The sequence below is a fragment of the Nomia melanderi genome, chromosome 14, assembly GCF_051020985.1.
Source record: "Nomia melanderi isolate GNS246 chromosome 14, iyNomMela1, whole genome shotgun sequence".
NCBI classification, from domain to species: Eukaryota; Metazoa; Arthropoda; class Insecta; order Hymenoptera; family Halictidae; genus Nomia; species Nomia melanderi.
The window spans coordinates 13,650,477-13,670,915 of record NC_135012.1 but is presented as its reverse complement, the minus strand read 5'-3'; the positions used below and the strand labels follow the sequence as shown (position 1 = coordinate 13,670,915).

The following is a 20,439-nucleotide window of genomic DNA, read 5'->3' as shown; positions in this document are numbered from 1 at the left end:
ATAGATCGTTTCTAGACGAAACAAGAAGGCTAGACTTGTAACGAAGAACATGAGAAAGGCTGAGAAGAATTTTTTTTATTTGGGTAGCTGCAAAACGTTCGGTTACAAGTGTGCGCGAATATTACAAATGTTGTCCGGAAAACGTTTCGAGAAAACGATCAAACTCTAAAGTTGCTGTTATACATCGAAGAATATCGCAACTTGCGATAATTGAGATTATGTTGGTAGCCCTCTAGCGAGCACGCGAAACAATTTTAATCAATAGTATTTCTCTAGATGGCTCTGCCACACGTGAGAATTGTCATTGCGGTCAGTGGCAGTTGGCATCAGTTGATATTCAGCCATTGAAGGGGTTGAACGGTTTGAACGCGTCGAGTGCGTCGAATACGATTCGTGTGTGTTATTCTGGTGTAGAATTGTCTTACGTGCAGGATAATCGAAACGAAAGAAATTTCTTATTCGATACTGCGAGATTTCGCAACGATAAGAAACGGTCTTGATCGTGGTTTAATTAGCTATGAGTTGTTTTCCGTTTCCTAGAAAAGAGAAGACGTATGTACCACGAGTATAATGGTACTTGGTATTTGATATTTTCTTGGCTCTTAAGAAACGTCTTACTCACCGGAGAGTAGCTTAAACTTGTAATAATTGTCAGACGCGACTGTGTGTGCATGTGTTGATATACGTATATATATGTATATATAATATGCGCACATGTATACGAATACGCGTCATGTTAGAACGAAAGAAGAATAAAGTGTAAACAAAGCGAATAGTATAAATGAAAATTTGTTTCTCCACGGGTAAAAAGTTTGAGATTGAGACGGAAGACGGGTAGAGAAACCGAAAGGCGATAATGAGCGCCGCGTGCAGGAACCTTGAACGGCGAGCCTATTTACGTATATGCAGATAGCATAACGAGCGAAGGACAATGTGCATAATCGAATGAGAGGAAGCAAAGAGAAGAGAGCGAGTCGAGCGAGAAACAGGTTCGCTTTTGGGAAGATCGGTTTGCATTTCTAGTGCAGCCCACGTTTTGTTGTCATGCGAGAAGCAACTCACGATGCAAGACTGGACAATTACCACGCGTGCAGATGTTTATGTCGAAGAAATTCCGGACACATCTAACAGGTAGTTTTCAAACATTGTCCAAATTTGTTCGAACGTACACGGTGCTCGGATACTCGTGTAAATAGCTCCGTTTAATCTCGTCGAGAACAACAAAGAAGAAAATATGCTATGTACGTAGCTGTGTAGACGGGTATGTACTTGTATCGGCGAAACTATATATTCTAGATAATTTGAAATTAGTCGCCGAAGGGAGGGGGCGCTCTTTCATCCTCTGTTCCCCTGTTCGTTCCCACTGTAAAATTCGCTTGTCGCGCGTGGTCTTGGCAGTGTTTTGCGTTCAGTTGGAGCGAAATGTCGTGCAACGTCTCGTTGCCAATGGTTCTTCGATATAAGCGAGTGTAATCGAGGAGAGTGTCCGTTTCAAGTTCGAACGATTAGACAGTCGCGAGATTCGTGGGCGATGCGTTTCAAGAATCCATGGGCACAGCGTGGCTCCTACGAGTAAGTCGATACACGAGCAACCCGATTCCGCGGATTTCGAGGTTAAGCGTTTTTTCTCCGAGCCTTGTTTTTCTTCTACCGTTATTCGTACGCGAGTAAAGTGCTCGTGTTTATCGTGTACCGCGCAGCACGCGTATTTCAACGCATCGGGACTCCCTTGGCGAATCGATCGAGTAAAATTTCAAATTTCAAATTCGATAGTTGAAACGACGCGGGTCGTGACGTTTATTTGCTCATGTTGTTCGAGCAAGTGCGAGCAAGTGCGAGCATAGTATAGATCCTGTAATAATAACGGTGTGCCGGCCTAAAGAAATCTGTTTAGCGATCGCAGCATCTTCAGGCTCGCGTGACGCGCGAATCGGATCGTTCGGGAGTATCGCGACGATCGCGACGCTAATAATAAATCGGCCGGTTATGTAATTTCTGAGAATCGACACCGACTCCGGTTGTGGTTTTGCGAAACTTTCATCCAGCAAACATTCTTTTTCAGCTGCCCTCGATAAGATCCTTTTACTCGGCGACGGATATCATTGTACGGTATCGAGTGTCGAGATTTCGAATAATAACGAATAAGCCGCAGTCCCGAACCCCCGAAGGAATAACCGTAGAGATTGTTCGTCTTGTAACTCGATTATCGTTGCATCATTCGTTCGATCGTTCGTTTCGGGCGAAACGAAGAAGGTCGAGACGATTCGTCCGACGTTCGGAATCGCGCTGTCGCTCGAGCACGTGAAACCTAACGCACGCGCTTCGTCGCCGGCATTCCGAGCCAGGTCGGATGGCGCGCAGTTGAACGACGAACGCCGCGCGAATTGTTCGCGCCTCGATCCGTTACCGCGAGCTACGTTTCAATTTTCCACAGAGGACGAGTGTGTTCGAACGTGCAATTTGGAACATCCGTCTCCGATTCGTGATCGGTATCTTCTCGTGGCATCGAACGTAATCCTATTTCTGATATGACGTTTTCCGCAGCAGCAGAGCGGCATCGTTTTCCATCGCGACAATCGTAAATGAAACGACAGTGTGCGACGTAGCGTTGCCTCGCTCTCTCGTGCCTTTCGTACGTTTCTCTTCTTTTACGAGAAAATTGTATCGATTCGAACAGAGAACAGGTCCCTTTTCCTTTGCCCAGCTTTTCTTCGGTTCGGTCCGGCGATTGAAAATTGCGGAGAAAATGGCACGCTCGTAGAGGCGTATCGGTCGCGTTCGTTCGAAACGCAACGTTTCGATGCTCCTTCCACTCGTTCCTCTTCTCCTCCTCCCCGTAACGGTACCGGCATGGAAAACGAATCGATTCGATCGAGAGGTAGAATCGGTAGATGCTAACTTCGAAAGTACCGAAGAAAACGAGCCGCGCGCGCGGATCAAGAAAAATGCGTGACCGGTGATGTTTGTTCCTTGGAATGAAACAGGAGGAGGAGAAGGAGGAAGAGGGAGAGAACGGCAACGAGCACGTGAAACGCGGTGTGCGATTCGCACCACCGAGGGGAGAGGATCTAACTTTCGAAGCATCGGTCCGATCGATCGATAATGGACAGACAAGTCTTCTATTATACCGCTCTGACGTCGGAGGAAAAGAGTAGAATGCAACCGTGCACGAAAGCTAGGTGGTATGTTTTTCTTTCTAAGATTTTTCGCCAGTTTTCCTCGAATGCGCCCACGCGTATGCAGCGTACGCGATGGGAAGACGGAAAGGGGAGGAAAGGAAGAAGACGGCGCGGACTCCTTTTTCGCGCGTTTCTTTGTTTTCCATGATAGAATAAGATATGGTAATAATAAAATAGTTAGAAATTGGTTGCGTTCGATGGCGTAACGCGCGACAAACAAACGATATTCTTGGAAAAGAGCGACGACGACAGTCGAGGATGGTACTGTATCTTGTTTTCGAAACGAAACGAAACGAAACGAAACGAAACGAACCGAACGATCGCGAGCGAACTCTCGTTTTCTTGGCTATTCGATAAATCGTCGAGCAATAAAGCAATAAGGTTTCGAAATGACGAAGAAAAGGCATTTCTGCTTGCAGTGTGATCGTGACTGGCGACTCGACGACGCTGCAGACCAGGAATTCTATACCGCTGGTGGACTATGACGTACCGGATCACGCGTGTCTCGGTAAAATCACGTCGGCCACACCTACCACACCCACTACACCCAACACACCTTCGGCGACGAGTAAACCGTTGAATTCGAATTTCGACTCGACCGACACCACCGACACCGAGACGATCGAGAACGACACCGTTTGCACGGTGCCGATATCACGGAGCATTTTAACCGAGTCTGAGCGCGAATCGGACTCGTCGCTTCACCTGCGGTCCCCGAGTCAGCCGGAAATTCAGTCCGAAATTCAGCCGAAAATCGAGAAGAACGGCATCGACGCGGACGAGAAGAAACCGGTCGTTCGACCGAACGACAACTCCTGTATCGTCGACTGTATATATTTCACGCAGCAGTGTTGCGAGTGCGTGATATTTTAATATTTTTATACTCGCATATTTCCACATTTCCACATTTCCACATTTCCATATTTCCATATTTTTCTATTTTTCTATTTTTCTATTTTTCTATTTTTCTATTTTTCTATCTGAATGCTCGCGACGCGCGACTAAACATTTGTCGCGTCGAATCGGGAGGAGGAATCTCTGTTTACATGTATACGTAGCTACTGTGTACGGAATAAACGATATTATTAAACGCGTTGAAACGCATAGTAGACATAGTAGGCAAGTACTTTGTAATCGTTCGCTCGGAAAGACTGCTGCTCAAGTGCCGTAACACTTCTCGATATAATAGATTCAGATTTCTCGTATTTTTCGTACTGTTCAGCTTTTAGCAAGTTCCGGCGACACGCAAGCGCATACGTACATGTGAAATCACACTGCCATGATACCAGAGGCTTCTCGCGAGTTAGTTTATACGTTTCGAATCTCGCAAGCTTTCCAAACGATAGAGACGCACAGTTCCAGAACGGATCCGAGTCCTGTTCCACGGTACTCTTTCCTGATCGATGCTTTCTATTCTTGATCGATCGATGATTCAACGTTACGGGAAACCGTTTACTTTCCAAGAGGCATAGGTTTTTCGCTGGATGGAGAATAATCGAGCTCTTCGAGGATCGTTCGTTCGGGACATATAAGTATGACTGATATTTATGCAAATGTAATTTAATTTTATTTTATTTAAATTCATTCCACTTTATCTCGTCTCGTCTCATCTCGTCTCGCTTGATACAGTATATAATGTAATATCGTGTAATATAATGTAATATAATATATAATATAATATATAATATAATATATAATATAATATAATATAATATAAAATACATAAAAATACAACACAATAAAATAGAATAAAAACAATGAAAAGGATGTACAATTGTTCACTGTCGTGATAGTAGAAAAACGTTCTATCGATTATTTTGTACACGTTACATTTGCCTATCGATTAAACTCCGTTTAAATGACATTTATCCGATTTAATACGTTTAGATAGCATAAAGAATGTTTCCTTAATCTCCTGCCTAAATACACCGACGCTATAAAATTCACGATAATATCATTTGCAATGTACATAGAATAAATAAAAACTACATTCTAATAAGAGAGAGAGAGAGAGAGAGAAATGCAATAATATCCTGTATTTATTAATAAAAGCATGGTTTAGCTTTGACTAGGATCTTTGAAAATGCTTCGAGTGATTTACCCTCTTCGAGTAATGTTCAATTTGAAAATGGAGATAGACGAAGAAAAGAATGGGAGTAGGTGTCTTGGTTAGGCTACAAATAACAGAGTATTTTCTATTTTACAAGATTGTACTCAACAATTTTCATACACTTTCCATAAATAGGATCTACAATATCAACCTATTTACCACAGATTGTTCTACACTCGATTTTTTCAAATGTTCGCTTCTAAACGGGGAAATTAGTAAAAAAAAGTCTGTATAAATGGTTAATTAGTTATAATTGGTAATGTACAAGGTCTGTGTGCTTTTCATTGTGTAGCATGATGCTGTAGAAAAATTTTGCAAGAAATCTTTAGAAATCTTTAGAAATCTTTAGAAATCTTTCGAAATTCGTGCCAACGGACGAATTCGATCCGACTAATGGTTTGTCCTCGGATCGTTTGACTGGCCTTGAAAAATACTTACAGTTAGTACTCTACCGAGCGTGCGCGTCGAATTACGATTCGTATATGGGAAGTGGATGTCCTTCGGAATTGAATACCCATTTCTCCAAATCTATCAACTGCCTCGTGTCATCGAACAACAAGTACAAGTACTTGAGAGTTTCAGCGAACCAGAAGCTTTCAGTCATATCTTGCTGACGAGTATTAAAAATGTTTCGCACGTTACCGATACTGGTGTAGCCTTTCTCCACTTTTGTGTAATTCTCAAAAGCCTGCGAAACCGCGTTCGAATCGATAATTAATCCTTAGTAATAATCATAACAATCTCTAGAGAAAAGAGTAAGATCGATTCGTTGCTCACTTGAAATATTTGCCATCCCCAATCTTGAAATGTTTTATTTCCAGTAAAGTACCACATGTAAAACAGGCTTTCGATGAATTCCGGCCTCAATAGATTGTGAGCGTCGTGTATTTTCACATACATGTCCATTGATTTCTCTTCTTCGGCATTCTGTGCACGAAGCAAAATCATTTACAAGTCGCATAGGTACGAGTGTGTGTATCTCTGTAGAACCGATGATACACCGTCGTATTACCTGCATATTGAAGTAAGTAATTTCTGGCGCTAGAAATGTCGGTTGAATCGCGTATGTCTGGTAGCAAGTTTTAACGAGTTCATTCGCAAGATCCATATGCTCGGAAGGTAAACCGTGATGCACTCCCAAAGCCAAAGTACCTCCTAAATAACATGTCAGATGATCCTGTAAATTCAATTATCCGCTACATTTACGTTAAAGTAAATCAAACTAAACTAACAGATTCGCGTATCTGAAAGTATCTGAAAGTATCTGAAATTATCTGAAAATACTTGGATTTCGCCGTACCATTTTTGGTTTTACTTCTTTGTTCGCCCCAACCAGTTCCGCGATGAAAACATACTTTTTACTCGCAGTTTGTTTTACCAGGTGTTTCAGAGTTCCAGAAATACCTAACGAATAATCGTCTCGCAGACTGAAAAGATTTCGAGAGAAGAATGTATTTGAATCGTGTCGCGAATACGTGTGAACGCTTGACTGTATACTTTTAAAAACACACTAACTAATTGATAGTTTTCCCCGTTTGAATCCACTGTTTCAATAGATACTCGTAATAACTGTCGCCGCGTGCACCGAGCGTGATTGTTGCAAACTCTCGAAACTGTCCAGTGTTCGCATTAATGAATATGGGCACCAATCCATCGTATTTCTCTAAACGATGAACATGCTCCGACACTTTCGCTACCGCTTCCTGTCGTATAATCGTACGATTCGAGGCATAAGCATTAGTAACGAGAAACGATCAACGTATTCGGAGAATTACCTCGTATTTCGGTTCCCCTGTATTACGACTAAGATCTCGAAACTCTAATTGAATCGAAGTGACTTCGCTAGTGCTGCTATCGGGACCCCATTTAGGACTATGCGCAGTATTGGTTCCAAGATTTACATCGGAGTAAGGAACATTCGATGTAGTGGAAAACGCCGGCATCAGACGATCTCCTAATTGTGCCTGTACGATGATAAACATTACAACCGATATATATATATATATATATATGTATATATATGTATCGTTACGTTCTTTTAACAGTTGCTAAACAACCGTTAGTTGCGTAACACGTAGACACATTCGAATATTCTCGATAAAATATCGTTAGAAAGACTTACAGCTTTATTTAAAAAAATCTTATCACCCGATAAATGATATGCCGATAATAAACCTCCTAATACCCTAATGGTAACTTCGAATAAATTCACGTCCCTATTTAGAGTGAATATCAAACTTTTCTCGACCCATGCCTTGGCTTCTAAAAATTCTATAAAATAAACTTGCGTCAATGAAAATTATATTATTCGGAATCTACTAAAAGTATTTAATCCTACCATTATTTAAACCCATCATATACATGGTATCTAGAGAATCGACTATAGTAAGTCCCAAGCCAAACCATTCATGGTATTTTCTGGAAATGGGCTTAACGTTGTCGTGACCCCAGGCATACTCTTTGTACCCGTTCCATGAATGCTTAAACGCCGCAACTATAGCTTTTTGTCGATTATTTTGCGGACCTAAAATTTAGGGAGCTTAACGTTAAATTATCGACAAACCAATAGAAAAATCAAGTTTCCTCGACATTTTCTTAACCGTAACATTACCACTGAATTTAAGCGCGTTCGGTTTAGGTTGTGGAGGCTCCCCGATTTGATCGTCGTCCGCTTGATTTATCTCTGGTTGGAATTCAGGTTCTTCTATGACCTCTCCGCCATCTTTGCGTTCTTGGTTTACGTTATCCACTACGATGTCTTCTATTGCCTATAAATTCCATTATTGCCTAAATTTCTGTAGGCTGTACCAAATAATATATATAATATATCAGTTTCAAGGACAATCTATTCTATCTTTCGTACCTTCTCGTATTTCAAAGTGTCTTGCACTATCTCTATATTGTTGTAATCGCTTTCGTCCAAAACTCCGTTCTTATTATCACCAGGTAACAAATAAAATATAATTAATATAATTGTAACGACTATGAAATAAAGGATGTTTCTTTGAAACCTTGACAACTGATTCCATTGCTGTAAGAAGGGATAAAGGTTGATTATCTGTACGTATAAAATCTGTGCGCAAACGTTCCCATTTTACGCTGGAAATATGAATTAAAGGTATTCCGAAAAGTGTAAATATTATCGGAGAGCCTTACCCTCCAAAGACTGCGGGACGTTCCACGTGTAAAAGTTGCACCTTCCTGAATATTTAAGCTAATGTAATCCGTCTTGGCAATATCTTTCGGTGGAAACATATTTCTGCCGAGGTTAAGTTGTTCTGGCGGATAGAACGGTGACGAAAGCCAGAACACTTCAAGAAACGATAATGCCACTGAGCCACGTTAAATACGATGGTCTTCATTTATATAATGCAGATCAAACATGTTTGCCGTTAAATACACTGCTCTCGGCAGTCGACGATAGAAATGTACACAGCCAGTATTCCATAAACGCGAACGATCCACACCTATCGATGTCAAAACCCAATCCTGCGACTGTTGACAATACGCCGCGGCATTTCACCTGGTTTCGGTGTCTCTATTTAACCTGAGTTATTATAGCCAGTACTAATGCAGAACGACGAGTTCTATGTCTCTCTCTCTCTCTCTCTCTCTCTCTCTGTGTGTATGCGTCTATCTACTTGCGTGCGACGTACAAATGTTCCTCTACTTACGCATACGCGTATCTATCGTACGACATCGTACAGTTTTTTTTTCATAGAACTTGTGTATATTCGTAGAAATATTCTCGAAAGAGAAGTTCTACTTTGTAAATGTATCGCGTATAATACGATCAAGCTCTTCTTGGTCCCCAGTGGACACGCTTTCGTTCGTGAAATATTTGAATGACAGTAAGTACACTTGGCTACTTGCCCATTGCGAGAACAATTCAAACTATTCCAACACAACTATTTCAACTATTTAGATTTTATTCGTTTCTATCTATACATGGTATCGATAAGCGTTTTTATTTCAATTTCATATCGATACCATTCGTTCACTTCTATCCTTCGGAAGAACCACACTAGCGGTAACCACTGAAAAGCTTGCAAGATTTCATTGTTTATTTGCAAAGTGTTTCTTGATCGACAAGCAAGTAACACTGTAACGTATAAAATATAGAATTATATTTGAGTTTCTCTTCTGTAGATATATCTAAGAACGTTCGGCAAAAAGGTTGTTTCAATTGTAACAGAGATTTCTCGGTAGACCATTGAAAGCCCTAATTTCAGATCTGCTGATACAAACTCATCATCTATAAAATAATGTTCCGTATAGATTTAAGCATGTATCCAAGATACCGACAGAGAGATTACATTATCGTTTCAACCAATTAATATTTAGATGGCAAAATAGACCGTTTCCCAGAATTGGTTAATTGGTGGTGCCGCCATCTAGCGGACAGTCTCCGATACCACTATTTCACTACAAGTTTCACCGGTCTCGCGCTATGTGGCGCCATGTGGCGCCATGGGAGCAAACCGGGATAAGGAAGTGGGCATTTCAATAGATCAAACACGACTATTCTCTGTTAATAATCAAATTTTTATCAAGTATTTCACAAACAACAGTTAATTATAGAACATTTGGATTGATTCTACATAGAAGGAAAACATTTCATTCTGTTCCCCGACTTCTGGAAAGAAAAAACAAATATACGGCAATTTCCAGTCTTACTCGCTATCCTTCTGGATATTTAATTATTGAAAAAAATTACTTTCGAAACTTATCTAATTCCTGGAATTGATCGACGATGGGTCGCGCAATCGTGAATTCGCTCTAATTCTAGATTATGATTTTTTCTTAGCAGATTTGAAATTAGGGATTGCAGTGCTTCTAGAAATGCTAGGGGGAAAGGATAGGGGGAAAATGAACGTGTTCTGCACTACAATACGATACGCACAAATTTTATTTGAATGAGTTATTTGAATATAATAAATGCGATCGAATTTTTCCTTAAAACTAGCGCAACATAGAATTATTTTTATACCAATGTTTACCTCCTCAAACTTCTACCAGACTAGAACCACTTTAGGTTGTGATATGGTCAATTTTCGTGTTGCGTTTTTATTCTTATATTTATTACTTTGGTAAATATGTAAGTATTTATCCTAAATAACAGTCCAAGTTTATAATAAAATCTCCTGCTCGTTTATACATAGAATCTTCGTCCAATGTAGCGTTACATTGCATCGTATTGTAATATCACATAGACCAGTGAACATTCTCCAGAATTGATTTTGTTCGTTGCAGAATTTACGTTTTCTGGCGTGATTGTTATTTCTGACGTGACCACTCTACACCTCTTAGAATTCAATCGAGTATTACTATTTTATTTTCTTCTTAAGTTTCGATCGCTGAAACGACGTTCTTTCGACGTTATCATCTAACGATCTCGTACAATTTTCGATGGAATATATATATTATCGCAAAATCTTCTTTCGAATTTAGACTGAAATTACAATTTCCATTATCTTTACGTCGAGAATCACTGTTGTATGAAATTTTTCCCCAATTGTAGCTCATAGAATTCTTGTAAGTTTTTAGGTAATGGTTCGAAATTTTGATTAACCAAGTCTATCGCGTACAATAACATTTGACGAGACGTAGGTGAGAAATCATTTTTGATTAGTACTTGTCTGGCCATTATCATTAATTCATCCATTTTAATCTTGTGTGTGGCACCGATCAACTTTCCATGAACGGTTATCTGAAAATACGATATTAACTTCGGTAAACGATAGAAGTCGAGTGAAATGTGAAATTGTATTATTTAAATACTTGTTCCGTGAACATGCGTATGTCTTCCGCGGATGCTGTTTCCAGTAACATTTCCATGTAGTCCAACATTGCTCCCAGTACACATGACATCATACAGCCCGATGTAAAATAAGTCACAAGTTCGGACAGTAGATAAATGTCGTTATAAAATTGAACAGTATTCTCCTGTCTAATTTTTATCCTTTCTGGAAACGAAATATACTAAATTAGTCGGGATAAATAACTACATAAATTAACAATGCGTTAATATACCTTCATAATTGTTCTGCACAGTATTTATTACGTATTTAAATATACCCATGGATTTCGCACACTCCGCTTGTGGATGAGTACGCGAACGTCGTACAAGCCGTAGAAGCTTCTGACCAAATTCTTTATCGTTTCTAGCACACTCGTGTAGTTTATCGTATGTTTCTCTAGAAATAATCGATGGAACGAATTGATACAATTGAAAATTGGCATACCTTAAATGTAATTAAAAAGTACCGGATACTCAGCATCCGTATATTACTTGAAATCACTATCGATAAGCTTTATAAATTCTTCAGCCTGTTGCTCCAAATTTTCATCGGTGACGCTATTGACGATATCAACAAGATTGGTATTACAATCGGCATCCTCTGTACGTAACAGGTTTCCTGGCTTAGGAGGTGGATCCTTGTCATCTTGAATCCATCCACGACCACGACCACGACCTCGATAGGTCGACATCGTTTCTTCCTTGGAAAACTTGAATCTGTTCGAAAAAGAAAGAAATGAAAGTTGTAAAAATATTTCTACACGCAAGTATAATCTCTAAGATCTCTGACGGGCGCTACCCATGGTATATACCCGATCGGGAAATTAGACTCGTAACATGTTCGGCCGTACATTCCGTATACACGCGGTAACCGAACGCATCGGTTCTCTAATGTGAATCAACATGTTTCGTAGGTAAGATGAAATCAATTGTTTTAGAGAAAATTGAAGCGACCAGCCAGCTTGTTTCAAATGACAAGGTGGTTCACGGTTCAAGGTAAACGTACAGGAACACCCGAAGTGAACGTAACTTAGAAGGAACTTTCGATTTGATCGAATGAAAACGGAACTACAGAATTTCTTAGAGTCTCGTCTGAAAGCTATAGTAGTTTAGTTTAATTCCATTCGCATCTTGCAAAGTTCACCGTTTCCTGCGGTATTGTAATTTTGCAACCGATAACAGCAACCTCTTGGTTTTCTCGAGCTGTTCTCGTGCGCTCTCGTTCCATATGCGACCGGTGGCAAATAGTGGCAGATTGTAACAAAGAAGGGGTTAAATGTCCAATCACTTAACGCGCATGCGCCGTGGTGAATCTATGATTACCGGACGGACGATCGCTAGTCATCAATCGGTGATCTGTCATTTGCTCGTTCTACCTCCTGTTTATGTAATTTTTCATTCAATTTCAAAATAGACCGATTCATGTGTCTGTTTGAAAAAGTCTTCGTTCGAAATAACACCGGGTAACTCGATTCGAATCGGTCGATATACACAAGACACGAAGAAACGTAGTAACGAACAGGCGTGTGTATCTATCTGTTGAAAAACTACGGACCTTGCCATGACGACAGAGGAGAAGTTTCACGCGGCTGTTAATGTGATCAGGAGCCTGCCAAAAAATGGTATACTTTTCCAGTCAATTAATCAATTAGTCAATTAGTCAATTAGTCGGACTCATTTCGATCGGATATCTCGCTGTATCAACGTCTATTAGATATTTCATTTCTTCAGGAAAGTCAATCCTCTTTTCGAGTCCCTGTTTTTCGTTGTCTTTCGAACTGTAAAACAACAGTTCCCATGAGGCACGATCGCGAGTCGCGTATGTGTGCAGTATACCTCTCGTATTTACTTTTTCTTCTGAAAACCATTTCTTTTCTACGCGTCAGACCTGTCCAACTATATTTTTTCTTCCTTTTTTTCCTTTCGTTCGTAATATGGAAATTGAGGATATGTTTAAATGTGAACAAGCTGCTCGTAACGCGAAGCAATCGTACAAAGTTCACGGCTGACTTGACAACATTTTTATCTCTATCTTTTCATTTCGATTCATTAAGACGGACCATTCTTTTCCGTATTCCTTTGTTCCCTGCTTTCTAACGACGAACTATGTCCTTTTACAGCACGTTCGAAACGAATTGTTTAGCCGCAACAAGCGGCGAACAATTCTGACGATAATAAGTCGACGCGTTAAATGACAAAAAGTCGTAATAGTTTATTCGTAGTTTAATCACTTTTACGTGTTACTTGGCTCTCCGAATCTTGGAAACTACAATAAAACCTATTTCTGCTTCATTTTACTTTAGAATTCTTAGAACTGTTTATTTTTTTTTAATATTTTTTCTTCTTTCTTCTGTTTTCTTTTGTTTTTTTTTTTAAGCAAATTCACTTTTGCGTTGTATCGAATGTTATTAAATTCATAGATGCGGAAATGTACTTTCCATTTATTGCAAGTACATGTGTGAGTATTCTCATTTCACTTTCTAACTGGACAGGTATGGGTGAACTATACTTTTAGTTTAAAACCTGAACATTCTTCTTCAACAGCCACACATACGTTTACGATACTTATCTTTGACCTTCTTTTTTTGCAAAAAGTTTAAAGTTTAAATATTATGTTGGAAACGAATGCCTAAAATTAAATAACTAACACAATTGAATTTTATTGTATCTTATCAGTGTTTGAGCAAAGGTTAAACTCAGTTATGCATCTTATTTAAATAACTTCATATATTTTATTACTTGGAAAAATAAAATCTAATTCTTTTACTTTGCTTTTAAGTATTTTTTTTTCCATGTCTTTACTATATTTCAGGAGCGTATCAACCTAGCAATGAAGTTATGTTACGTTTCTATGCATACTATAAACAAGCGACAGAAGGACCATGCCAACATTCGAAACCTGCTTTCTGGGAAGTAGTTAAAAAAGCCAAGTGGGAAGCTTGGTGTCGTTTAGGTAACATGAGTACAACCGAAGCTATGAATAATTATGTGGAAGAATTGAAAAAGGTTAATTTTGCGAAAGAACGTAATTGTATTATATTTAATGAAATATTTAACTGTCATTATTTTTAATACTCGATCTATATACTGTACTAGATTGTGGAAACCATGTCTTATACGGATAAAGTAGCTAATTTTCTCGGTAGTCTGGATACATTTTACGAGAGTGTTCCACAAGAAGATTTGGAACTACTTGTCGGCCCTGTTTTGGAACGTATGCGTTCACAACCTGGCTCACCATTGTCTGGCTCACCCCTTGGTTGGTGTTCATACACAATGATAATACAATTGTCGATAACTCCTTCGTAAACATCTGATCATAAATAATTTCTGATCGAACAAAGACTCTTGCATCGATTAAATAGTTAAGATGATATATTAAAACAATTAAAAATTGATAATAGTTATGTTGCACAGCATCCAGAGAAACGTCACCGCACAGGGTTTGCAGCATGACCAGACATATTGCGAGTAGTTTAGAAACTAGCCCAGCCAGTAGTAACAGTGCAAGTCCATTGCCACCGGATACAGATGGCGAAGAAGAAGAATTCATAGATACCGTCGAAGTAAGCTATCGATGTTATGAAAAGTATATAAAATTGAATAAACAGGTTCTGATCTTTAATCGGTACGATTTGATTTGCAAATTATTAATTATTTACTTACAGACTGCTCCGGAACGTTCGCAGAAGGACGCAACGAAAACCTCTACTTCAAGCCAAAAAATACTGAATGTATTAAATGTTACTAATGATGTAATTAGCGAGCCAATTGTACCAAAGGAAAATTCTGTAGAATTGACTAATGGATACACTAATATAAATGGTTACACGGAAACGGTGATAGACAGTAAACAAGAAAGGACCAGGCAACGGAGTAAAAGAGATGAAAAATCGAATGTTGATTTTTACAATCAAATAGCGACAACTATGCAGAATTTACAAAGAGACTTGGATAGAATTACAGCTAGAGTGCGTAGCTTAGAAGGCCAAGCATTACACGCGTTGGCTCCGCAAGTTGTAAGTTTATTTTCTTTATTGAAGCTCTATTCGAGATATACTGCATCTTTTCTCACGCTTAATTTTTGACTGGCATATTACTACATTTCAGAGACAACCAACAACAGCGACAACTTCATACTCAAAATGGTGGCCATTACCGGAATGTTCTCCGAGATTATTCACTATATTAATTTTATGGCCGCTTATAGTACAATTTTTGATTTTATTTACACAACGCTATCGTCAACGGAGACTGTGATCTAAATGTAGCTGTTTTGTTCAAAACTTATGCAATTACTCATCATTAAGTAACGTTAAACGTAAAAGACACAGAAACTTGTAGGTACTATCGTGTAGAGAAGCATTATTATTATTATTATTATTATTATTATTATTATTATTATTATTGTTATTATTATTATTATTGTTGTTGTTGTTATTGTTGTTTTTTAAGGAACTATAATTTAGAAATGAATTTCGTAGTTCATTTGATGCCCTGCAAGAATCGATAAAGAAATATCTTTATTCTGTAGAAAATCAGTTTAGCATAGTAATTGTATAAACTAATTGTGTAAAATTCTCAAATTTCATAAATGCTCGCACAATTGTATGTGTAGCAATGTGTACAGAAAGATTTATTTATTTTAAAAGACGATAATTGACGGGAAAAGATCCGTTAGTCTTTGAGTATGTTTATATATTCAAAACAGGTGAAATAATTTGGTACCTAAGGTGACTTATATGTATGATAAATAATTATATGTATTCATATATTGTAATATAAAAGCAAAGATATTATATACAAATTTTATATTGTGAATTCAGGTTAAAGGTATAAAATAGACTTTATTAAAATATTCAATCTTAAAGCAAAACAAAACAAAACAAAAAAATAAATAAATAAATAAAGATCGCAACAAAACTGTAATTTATTTAGAATGGTTATATTACTGTTCTTTATTATACAGTCGAATCCTATTTTTCAATTATTTTCATGTAATATTAAGTTTAAAGTAATTGTATTATGAAATTTATGTACAAACATTGTATAAAAATATACAATTTTTAATTATAAGTTATTACCTTTTGTAATTTTTCACAAATAATCATTCCATACTATCAATTGTTATACGACCCTTCAAAAATTCACTAAATTTCTTCTTGTATTATTGTAATAAATTTATATTTCTTGCGAATACCTTCCCTTGATGCTTTATACTTGAATACTTATTAGTACAATCCTGTGTCTAAATAATTATAGAAATCTGTCAGCATTGATTAACTTTGAAGCATGTGTGTGTAATATGCATAATACAGGTATCAAATTGTTTAAAGCAATTACGAAATTGATATTCAATAATTAATGGTAATTTATCGCGATAACCGTATCTCTACTAACACAACAAGTACACACCGTGCGAGTAGTACGCTAAGCCTGATAATTCATCGAATTACCGCCATCGATGCTACGAGAAATACATAATTAAGCGTTAATTAGTAAAATTGTACAGAGATTGATCAGATCAAATGAAATATAATGGAATTATAGATAGGTAGAGGCATTTGAATGCAACAGATTTGGTGTTTCGTGAAAAGATCTTTAAAATGAGTACCACTGTTCATGTGAATAACCCTACCCTACAGATCGCGACAATGGTAGGGCACCGATATTGGCGACAACGACGTGTCAGGACGAATTTTGTAACGATTGAGCTTTTAAAGCGTCGCGTGCTCACGTTTCAAGCATGAATTTACGTATTGTAATCTCCGATCCATCTAAGAAAACATACACACGTTCATAAGATGTGATCGTGTGATATTCCACAGGTTGCGCGATAATCAATAGATCGATGCTTTATTTCATTTACACGAAACCTTTATTATATTAGACGTCTGAAAGTGTAAGGCAAATTAACGCAAAATTTGAAAGATGGATACGAACCTACTGATCATAAGTCTGGCATTATCGACTGTGAGTTTGTCGCACGCAGAAGACACGGATCCGGGGAACATTGTTTTCGCCAATATTGTAAGTTTCAAGCGTACTATTTATCCTGAAATCAAGCGCATCGAAAGGAAAATTAAAATTTCAATTATTGATTATACGTCAGTGAAAGTTAGACCTCAATGAATTAATGTGTGTGTGCACACAAAAGCGCGCGCGCGCGCGCGCTCGCACACACACACGCGCGTGCATGTAAATTCTGATAACTGAAAATACTTAAATTAATTAATTCATTTAAAAGTACACGTTTACAAACAACTGAATATTCCTTCTTTCACGTATTCGTTTGTATTTCTTTTTCTATTCATGCAACTTTACACAATAAACTGTTCGCTTTTTTCAAGCATTCTGCTATTGTAAACCTTTAAGAGAACATCAGCTCTAAACACAGTTACATTTATTTTATAGCTATATAGACACGGAGACAGGACACCCATAAGACCTTACACAAACGACCCTTACAACAATGAAAGTGTTTGGCCGGTACCATATGGTCAGTTAACAAATGTAAGTAGTCTAATTGTTATATACGTTTTAACGATTACAAATAAAATATTTAAAAAAGTCTTCTTTGTCGTACGTTAAGATCTCTTTTAATTTTGTAGTACTCAAAGGTTGATTAATATGTTTATTATGTGGTATATAGCTTGGGAAACATCAACATTTATTGCTTGGTCGTTGGCTCCGCAAACGTTATTCGCAACTTCTAAGCAACTTTTATTCTCCGTACGATATCTATGTTCAAAGTACAGATGTAGATCGTACTTTAATGTCAGCAGAATCGCATCTTGCTGGTCTATATCCGCCGAGTGGTAATCAAATATGGGACAATATTAGATGGATGCCTATTCCAGTGCATACTATTCCCGAAGATAAAGACTATGTATTGGCTGCTAAAAAGTACTGCCCCAAATACGATTTAGAACTGGAAAAAGTTATGAATTCTGCTGAAATGAAACGCATAGACGAAGAAAATGAAAAGATATACGCTTATTTAACAGAAAAAACAGGAAATAAAATTTCATCCCTTAGAACTGTGGAACAAATTTATAATGTTTTATTTATAGAGGTACAATTAGCATGTTACTTTTACCTTTATATTCTTTATTAAGTATCAATATTTTAAATAGATTCATTTCTTTCAGAGTATTTACAACAAAACGCTACCAGAATGGACAAAGTCAGTATTTCCTGATAAACTTAAACCGATCGCAGCAAAAAGTTTTACAATTAACGCTTACAATAAAATACTTCAAAGATTAAAGTCAGGTAAACGGTAAATATTTGTGATGTGTATATGTAAAAAATCAACTAAAAACTAAAAATAATATAATAATAGGATCATTACTGGGAGAGATGATAGATCATATGGAGAAGAAGTCAAAAAATTCACTTATTCCGGACAGAAAAGTATGGATGTATAGTGCCCACGATGAAACTGTAGCTAATATGTTGATGACTTTGAATTTATTCGATCCACACTGTCCACCGTACACTGCTATGATTCTTATAGAATTAAGAATAAACTCGAAAGATCAGTATTTTGTAACAGTAAGTATTTGGAAACGTCGTAAACGTGGATAGATTGACCAGTCGTGCATCGTTTGCAGGTTTCCTATAAAAATTCTAGCAACGAACCAACTCTTCTAACACTACCTGGTTGTATCGCGATGTGTCCATTAAACCAATTTATTGCATTAACTAAAGATATTGTACCCTTGAATTGGGAAAAAGAATGTGCAGTAGAACCGGAGAAAGTTGAATATAATATTAACACAACTGCAGTTATTGGTATGTATTACAGTTAATTCGTATACGAAAGGAAATTATTTAAATATCCTTTATATATGTTTCAGCCTCCCTAACGTCTTCTATACTAATGTTAGTTTTACTAATTTTATCTATAATTGGCTTTATTTATGGGCATTATAAACGAGAACATAATCAGTATTACCTTCGATTAACAACGGATCCTATATAATAAGAGAGATAGTATTGTTCAAACAAAAAAACCTATTCTATAATCAATATCTTCATAATCGCGTGATTAGGAATGCCAGGATAAAAATGATGAAAAACTTCCATCTGCTATTGCATACATCATGAAGTAAAACGTTGACACGACAAACAGAAACAGAAAGGGCACACTTTGCATTCAACATTTTGAAAAACATGAAACACTTGTACTTTTCTAGCAGCGATCAACTATTTTAATTAACAAGAACGTAAGCAAATTAAACGCTGACGGTTAATAAGAGAAGAGGATTCTATCGAATGTCTAATACCTAAATATATTATATTATATAGTATTCCTAAGTAATTTTTGGAAACAGAGTTGTTTTGTGAGGTAAATTTCGTAATAATTCTTATTAGCTTTATAAAAATATGTTAGATTCCTAACATTCTTTGTGATTATCAAGTGCTAAGTTACTTAAATTGATTTTTAAAGGATTTTTAAACATGAGAAAATTATCTGTGATGTGGAATAAAATAGTTTACAAAATAATTGCAAGATTAAGTGAAGTATTAAGAAACTTATATAATAATAATTACTAATAATTGCTAAAAAAAAAAAGAGGTAAAACTTTGAATAATTATATTTTTATTTGGTTTATACGATATACTATATAATTTTGGACTGAAACACTTGTGTATGATTCTATTCAAATCTAAAACTTATAATTATTATAAAACGTAAGAACTGTGTTTACCTGTAACATTTCAGCGAGAGTCGTAACTGTTTTATGTCATAAGAAAAAAGAAAGAAAAGAAATATACACAAGTTCAAAGTTACACTCTTTTGGATTATAATATATACGCGAATGTATACACGAATAATGATTGTTATATTCTCCAAATATAAGAACTAAAAACAACAGATTAAGAAAAGGAAAATCTAGACAATATGTGAAGATGAAAAGAAATGTTTTTACTTGAATTTATAATTAGCCCGAAAATTTATCGTAACTGGACCATTTTATTGTTGTACATTTCATTATCTGACATTAAAATCAATGTATACGGATAAAGAGGTGTTGTACTTGTAATATTTTGTGTCGTTTAAAAGAGAATAAACGAACAGCATATCAGAAATGGAAACAATTTTTGTTCTCTAGAAATAGCAAATTGAAGGAAATTACCTGTTTATGTATTGGAGGTGGTATGGCTCCACGACAGTCGCAAATGGATCGAACCACGGCTTCGTATTGTGTACTTTCCATACGATTACTGTTTACCTTTCAAGGACTTTGTATATCTCTGTTGATTAACAGCATGCTTATAGAGATTACTTGTTTTAAGTTGATACAGTGAAATTTTCTTGGTACCAAGTAAAAGGCTACATA

General features: G+C 37.0%; 5 protein-coding genes across 19 annotated transcripts; 3 read left to right on the top strand and 2 right to left on the bottom strand.

The window, feature by feature from the left end:
* The first annotated feature begins 315 nt into the window (after positions 1–315).
* Positions 316–5,631, top strand: LOC116432775 (uncharacterized). 10 transcript variants are annotated; one of them, XM_031990113.2, is made up of 3 exons: positions 316–1,131; positions 2,985–3,182; positions 3,599–5,631. In XM_031990113.2, exons 2-3 carry the CDS (start codon positions 3,103–3,105, stop codon positions 4,050–4,052), a joined length of 534 nt encoding a protein of 177 aa, XP_031845973.1. In that variant the 5' UTR covers positions 316–1,131; positions 2,985–3,102; the 3' UTR covers positions 4,053–5,631. The 10 variants fall into 10 exon arrangements, with proteins under 10 accessions (XP_031845973.1, XP_031845975.1, XP_031845976.1 ...); XM_031990114.2 differs by lacking the exon at positions 316–1,131 and adding an exon at positions 1,166–1,261; XM_031990111.2 differs by lacking the exon at positions 316–1,131 and adding an exon at positions 1,297–1,572.
* On the bottom strand, positions 5,371–8,590 carry alpha-Man-Ib (alpha-Mannosidase class I b). Its single transcript, XM_031990105.2, has 11 exons — positions 8,446–8,590; positions 8,153–8,320; positions 7,901–8,057; positions 7,628–7,813; positions 7,412–7,560; positions 7,065–7,253; positions 6,805–6,992; positions 6,590–6,716; positions 6,302–6,466; positions 6,067–6,216; positions 5,371–5,977 (listed from the first exon to the last, which is right to left on the bottom strand). Exons 1-11 carry the CDS (start codon positions 8,542–8,544, stop codon positions 5,759–5,761), a joined length of 1,797 nt encoding a protein of 598 aa, XP_031845965.1. The 5' UTR covers positions 8,545–8,590; the 3' UTR covers positions 5,371–5,758.
* A 400-nt stretch (positions 8,591–8,990) lies between these two features.
* LOC116432773 (uncharacterized) lies at positions 8,991–16,169 on the top strand. Of its 2 annotated transcripts, none has more exons than XM_031990108.2 (6): positions 8,991–9,140; positions 13,902–14,095; positions 14,186–14,348; positions 14,507–14,655; positions 14,758–15,108; positions 15,200–16,169. In XM_031990108.2, exons 2-6 carry the CDS (start codon positions 13,928–13,930, stop codon positions 15,347–15,349), a joined length of 981 nt encoding a protein of 326 aa, XP_031845968.1. In that variant the 5' UTR covers positions 8,991–9,140; positions 13,902–13,927; the 3' UTR covers positions 15,350–16,169. The 2 variants fall into 2 exon arrangements, with proteins under 2 accessions (XP_031845968.1, XP_031845967.1); XM_031990107.2 differs by lacking the exon at positions 8,991–9,140 and adding an exon at positions 12,561–12,711.
* On the bottom strand, positions 10,180–12,556 carry LOC116432774 (uncharacterized). Of its 4 annotated transcripts, none has more exons than XM_076373879.1 (5): positions 12,413–12,556; positions 11,582–11,806; positions 11,323–11,486; positions 11,071–11,255; positions 10,180–10,999 (listed from the first exon to the last, which is right to left on the bottom strand). In XM_076373879.1, the coding sequence occupies exons 2-5, from the start codon at positions 11,779–11,781 to the stop codon at positions 10,778–10,780; spliced, it is 771 nt and encodes a 256-aa protein (XP_076229994.1). In that variant the 5' UTR covers positions 11,782–11,806; positions 12,413–12,556; the 3' UTR covers positions 10,180–10,777. The 4 variants fall into 4 exon arrangements, with proteins under 4 accessions (XP_076229994.1, XP_076229991.1, XP_076229993.1 ...); XM_076373876.1 differs by lacking the exon at positions 12,413–12,556 and adding an exon at positions 11,902–12,346; XM_076373878.1 differs by lacking the exon at positions 12,413–12,556 and adding an exon at positions 12,276–12,407 and having other exon boundaries at positions 10,181–10,999.
* Positions 16,170–16,500: 331 nt separating the features above from the next.
* Positions 16,501–20,197, top strand: LOC116432771 (prostatic acid phosphatase). 2 transcript variants are annotated; one of them, XR_013000074.1, is made up of 8 exons: positions 16,501–17,119; positions 17,504–17,602; positions 17,742–18,164; positions 18,241–18,364; positions 18,435–18,646; positions 18,706–18,886; positions 18,952–19,442; positions 19,545–20,197. XR_013000074.1 is itself a non-coding variant. In XM_031990106.2 (7 exons), the coding sequence occupies exons 1-7, from the start codon at positions 17,021–17,023 to the stop codon at positions 19,074–19,076; spliced, it is 1,263 nt and encodes a 420-aa protein (XP_031845966.1). In that variant the 5' UTR covers positions 16,501–17,020; the 3' UTR covers positions 19,077–20,197. The 2 variants fall into 2 exon arrangements, 1 of the variants encoding a protein (XP_031845966.1); XM_031990106.2 differs by having other exon boundaries at positions 18,952–20,197.
* Positions 20,198–20,439: the final 242 nt, after the last annotated feature.